General features: G+C 35.7%; 1 protein-coding gene across 7 annotated transcripts in view; it reads right to left on the bottom strand.

Moving 5' to 3' along the window:
- Nucleotides 1-433: 433 nt before the first annotated feature.
- Nucleotides 434-6,000, bottom strand: part of LOC129005214 (phosphatase and actin regulator 1) — a 73,070-nt gene continuing 67,503 nt past the window's right edge. For all 7 annotated transcript variants that reach the window (XM_054434075.1, XM_054434083.1, XM_054434048.1 and 4 more), the window contains 2 exons: nt 3,172-3,344; nt 434-1,906 (listed from right to left, as the gene is read on the bottom strand). In XM_054434075.1, the coding sequence (XP_054290050.1) occupies nt 1,891-1,906; nt 3,172-3,344 (189 nt within the window). In that variant the 3' untranslated portion in view covers nt 434-1,890. The remainder of the gene's footprint in view (nt 1,907-3,171; nt 3,345-6,000) is intronic.

Here is a 6,000-nt window from a genome sequence, read left to right as displayed (position 1 = left end):
GCTTGTTACTATTGGTGAAAAAACCAGCTCCGTGTGACAGGGGCTTTAAATAATTCTCTATCTTAATAATGTATAATTAATCGAAATATAAACAGAGTGAATGTAAGTAGAGGAAATGTAATCTGATTTTTTCCTTCAAATCTGGAGAATGCTCGTTCAGTTCTGGATCCATATAATCAACTAAACCATACATAACACACACACTAATGAAATATCATTTAAACAACTTTCCAAAACCTTAAAATTATTCATTTCCACTAAATATGTGTCAAATAACCAGTATTTTGTTTGAATGAACATTTTTAGATGAAAGATTAATACCTTTAGCAACTAACCATGCCTGTGATTCCAATAGTTGACCCAACATGGAACAGTATGGATTCCTCTCAGGAGGATATCGTAAATTGGCTCAGGGTGAAAATAAACATTATGATGGAATAAAAATTGTCTTTTATATTTACAGAAATAAAGTATAAAAAAATTTTCAGTAAGAGAACCATAGAATATGAAGAAAGTGTCTCTTTGTTTACGTATGTATCACTATATAGCTATATTTATATATGTATAAATATATAACACAATGTAATGTATACAGAATACAGAAGCTCTGATATAGTGTACAAAAGTTAATCAAACGATTTGTACGGAACGCTAAAGTCAGAAGTTGAATGTAAATGCTGGTAACAGTTCCAGACCCTTAAATGCTTTGAACACAAAACAATAATACTGAAACCTATTTTATACAATATACATGGCATGAAACTAATGTTATCAAAATTACAAACAACCTTTAAAAAGGCTGATAGTTAAAAAAGATAAACCTTTGTGTCGGTAATTACTCGAGAAGCACAACAGAGTTTTGTATAAAATTTGAAGCAATTGTTCATTTAACATTTATAATTTCTCAAAAACAACAATAAAACAATTTTAGCTCTATTGCACTTTTATAATTGTGATAAAAACGTGCAAATCACTTTATAAGCTAAGTAATATAACAAAATATCCACATTGTTATACAATAAGTATTAAAAAATCACTAGCTTTACACAAGTACAGTAACAATAGGGTCCATAATATGTACATGGTAAATAAATAGCTATAAATAATATTTTGAAAGATTCCAATCGTAAAGCGATTTCGGCAAACTTTTAAGTCTTCTGGAGTGAACTTCCACTGTGTTTCATTGTTTTAGACTTGAAAATTAAAAGGATTAATCGATTTAAGTGGGAGAGCACTCCAAGAAAACTTACATTGGCAAGGCATTGAAAGACCAAAAAAATTGAGGCTTTCCAACATTGCTCAAGCGAGGTGTCCAAAAGTAACCTTTTGTACTATGACGTTTACAATAACTTATGGAAGAAAACAAATATTTAACATAATATTATCTAATAATATTTCCAACCAAGCACTTACAACCAAGAGTAAGTATGAATACCACTGTTACTGTAATCCTTCATCTCAATAAATTGAAGAACTTGGAATCTATGGCAAATGGGGAGTTTGTACTTTAGCCATATTTTATGTTAATAAGTAAGGAAAAATTGTTAAAGCAAAAACAAGTAATCCACTCTTGAGTAGAATGTTTTTTTTGGACACCTTGTTCAAGAAAAAAACCAAAAGTTCGCAGACTTCTCAGGGGCAAAGTAGAATCACAGATGACCCCTCGTTGGATTAAAGTGTGCTAAAAATGCACTACTTTCTAAGAGACCCATCTCTTACAGAAATGGGTCCCTGGTTATCGTTAAACATAAAGTCGTTATATACAAACAAGGAATCGATGGCCGACTGGAAATGGCGGCGCAAAAGCTTCCAAAGGTTTAGTCTATTTACAAAACGGTTTAGAGCTGTACAAAACAGTGGCAGAGGCGCGATGGACTAGCCAGCGGAGCGTCATGGCCTGTGGAATCTGCAACAAACGGAAATCATTGCAGAATACAGAAAACTAAAGGAACCATTAAAAAACATAATAGATACAAACAAACACTTGTTATTGCATGCAAATACTATTAAATCCTTGTTAGCTATGATGATTTTCTGGCATTGTTGCAGAAAATGGCAAACTTTCCATTTTTTCTCACACATTTAACCTTAAGAGAATACTCCTCATTAGTGCAATTTTTTAAGCCCATTAAATAGGTACACAATTTTTAATTCATACAATATTGAATCCATGGAAAATGTGGCGATCTTTCTGAGAATACTATTAGCATACTTTTTCTTGCCTAAGTACATAAATAAGTCTCTCATGATTATTGCCACAAACAATTAAAAATGGTCGACGTGTTTATAGTACAGCCTGGTACTCTGATGAAGTATCTAGTTTAAGAATTCGAGGACAGCTAGGACACAGTACAACAAAACAAATTTTACATACATTTGCATCCTATAAATCCCAAAGTACACATGAACTTTTGAGAAAACTAAAAGTCACACCCCCATAAACCATATACTTAAAATGTTCGTCATGACAAGAAACCTTGCGTAAAACTATCCGTTATTTCATAAGTTTGCCCTTTAAGGTCGTAATTTCTTTCTGAAGGGAACTTTCCATATACCTAATGTTAAAAATACCTCAGCTGTACTTATTTGTTCGTTATTCTTTCAATATTACCTTATTAAAATTAGGTGTGATTGTTTGTTTGTATTGCTGTATTCTGTTTTGTTTATTTCAGCTTAACTTATTAATACTTATGAAATTCCGATTCAGGATACGTTGGTGTTCCAGACTTTATTAATGTTGCAATCGCAACAAAAATAGTCTGCACCATTTTGTTGACTGAGGTCTAGAAGTAGAGTCTGAGACTCTCTGACCGGTGCAATTCCCACCAATCTTATGCACAATAAGCTTCGGTTGACATGCTGGGACCCTGAATCCCACCAATCACCAAAGGATTTTATCTAAGTGATAATGCCGTAAACCCTCTAGGCCTAGCCTAAGGTAATGTGTATAACGGTTCCGGGATAGAGCATAGCGTCCTAGAGTGTGAGGGTTAGGCAAGAAGAAAACCATTTTGTTGACAAAAATTTGAACTGTAAGGAAGCTTATTTTCTTTGGTTCTTCTCATTTAAAACAACAAGAAAATAAAGTTACTGTTACCAATTCTTATCTTCTAATACTCCTACCAATTTTTTTCTGTGGTTTGAATAGAAAATGATGACATAATGCCCTACCTGGTAAGGTGCCTAGACTCCTGGTGCACTTCCATCTCGCTACTTTTGAACTCATTGAGTTCCTTGCGTATGGCCGCCTTATCCTTGGGTGTGAGGCGAGTCCAGGGCTTGTCCGCACGGCGGTCGTAGTCATGCGCCTGTGTCACCTCGATGTAGTCGTTGAACCTGATGATCTATGGACAAACATACAATGACAATATGTGGACAACCTCACTCGTGAACCTACTGAACACAAGTGTTAGAAATTGTTTTAAGTTGTTTCTTTTTCTACTGGCTTAATTTAATCAAGTCAGTTGTTATATTCATATGTTCGAATTAATATTGTTACTCTTGTAAACAAACAAGAGTTAGTTTTTAATTTAAATAAGAAAATAAAAGCTTGTGTTACAAAAGTGGTTTTAATATTATAATTATTTATGAGAAAATCACTTATTTGATTGGCAAGTTTTTACATTTGGCGACCCTGAACCAGGATTATATGATATTTTAATATTGTATAATTTAAATTAATATGAGTGAAACTGAAAGAAAAGGAGAAAAGGTCAGTTTTTACCAAAAAGGTCAAGGCTATTGAAGAACTTGTAGACAACAATGCTGATTTGAGGATTATTTTACCAAAATATAATTCATTTATGGAGTTTCATGAAAAATTACAGAAAGTAAATGAAAACGTTTTAAGCAAGTTGATAGAAAATGAGAATGCTAATGAAGAGGACATTGAAAAGGAGATGACAACAGCTTCTGAATACAATGAGAAGTATCATGAGGTAACTATGTTAGTTCAAAATACTCAGCTAGCTGTTGCAGTTGATTCACATTCAAATATTAGTATACCGGCCCCTTCAAATTGTTCTAAAGTAAGGCTCCCAAAAATTGAGCTTAAAAAATTTGATGGAGAAATAAAAAATTGGATTGGGTTTTGGTCTCAATTTGCTAAAATACATGATGACAATAATTTGAAAGATGAAGACAAATTTGAATATCTTTACCAATCAATGAAACCTGATTCTCCTGCTCAAAAACTCATTGAAGGTTTTCCAGCATCTAAAGAAAACTATGCAAAAGCTGTAGATGTTTTGAAGTCCCGATATGGAAAAGATGAGTTCCTCATTGAATATTATGTAAGGGAATTGTTAACCCTAGTTCTTAAAAGAGAGGAAAATCTCTCTGTGACATATCTTTATGATAAATTGGGGGTACAGCTTAGATCTTTAAGGCGGTTTCACACTGGCATCGAAGAAATCGTCCGCGGACGGATGCGAAAATAAATCGCTGCCCATGTTATCAGATGGGACCGTTCACACCGCCCATTGAAACGTAGCGTCCATCCGCGGATGCAGAAATTCGTCCGTGGACGATTTGGCGGAATCGCTCTGGGAGCGATTTTTCTAAAACGTCCGCGGACGATCACGCCCTCGCGCATGCGCAGACAGAGCACCAAACCACGTGTAGCTCTCAGCGAGGCATGTGTCACTCGCATCACAGTGTTTAGTAGTTTGTGTTTATAGTCATAGTGTTTACCTAGTTGTTGTTTTGTGTCCTCCCTTGTTGTTTGTTATGGCTGAATTAATTGAGGCTGTCCGTGCCTACCCAGTTATCTGGGATACAACTATAGAAATTTATAGAGGTCAACAAGATAAAGATAAAATTTGGTTGGAAATTGCGACTACACTCCAAAGAGATTACAAAGAGAATAAAGTATCCTAACCAATAACCATGTAGCCTATATTTATACGAATTACTGTACAGTAAATCATTATTACAATGATTTGTATTACTATGATTATTTGCATTATTACAATGATTCACCAAATCGCTACCGCTTACTGTTAATCGGATGAACCCACTTTCTCCTTTTTGATAATGAGTACAAAAGTACAACCTCGTGTCACTATCATCACTACTTGAATCAAGCCACAGAACAGAAAATCCGGGTTGACACCATGGGACAGAAGGCTCAGACATTTTGCACACCTCCACTGAGTATTGACTGGGACGGGTGGCGTCGCCCTGTAATCCAGCTACTTGGAGGTCACGGATTGTGGATATTTATAGGCATGCACTGTGGATGGGATACTCCCTGGTGTGGATTAACGTCCGCACTAGTGAGTACTACGACTATCCGCAGTGCTATTCTGATAATTAGACCAATTCGTATATACCAAGGAAAAAATGTGGTTCGGATTCCAATATAAACTGTAGGTCCCTTAGTTGCCATTAGCTGTTTGGGCTATTAATTAACAGCTGTGTCTAAGGAATGTCGGCCTTAGTCACTAACAAGACTACAAGATCGCGCCACTCATCCTACACTCATTTCCATTCATACTTGGCTTAAAATACCTACATTGTATGGTCGCCATTTCATAAGAAAGTATAAAGTATAAAGTATAAAGTATGAGTTGTAAGAGGAAGTATGTTTAATCTATGATTGTAGTAGGAATGGCCAACTTCCCTATGCGCATGCGCGAATGAGTGGACGTTTGAAACGTAGCTCGCAATGTGAAGGGGGCGCGTAGCATCCATCCGAATCATTTCATCCGTCCGCGGACGAAATTATTGTCCGCGGACGCAATTATCGTCCGCGGACGCCAGTGTGAAACCGCCTTTAGATTCATTGGGTGTAACCAAAGACAAATTCGCAGCAATACTTTTCCCTTTAGTAGAATCAGCTATCCCAGAACCTGTGTTTAAAGTCTGGGAAAGACACCGTGTTCTACACAATGCATCAACTAAAGAACCAGAAAATTGTCTCGTTCAACTTTTGAATTTATTAAAAGTTGAAGTTGATGCAGAGGAGAGATTTAAGTTGCGGGTTAATAAGTTTGATCA

This window comes from Macrosteles quadrilineatus, unplaced genomic scaffold, assembly GCF_028750875.1.
Source record: "Macrosteles quadrilineatus isolate MER2022 unplaced genomic scaffold, UCM_ALF_1.0 Scaffold_1__1_contigs__length_201487025, whole genome shotgun sequence".
NCBI classification, from domain to species: Eukaryota; Metazoa; Arthropoda; class Insecta; order Hemiptera; family Cicadellidae; genus Macrosteles; species Macrosteles quadrilineatus.
This window is presented reverse-complemented; position numbering and strand designations above follow the sequence as displayed.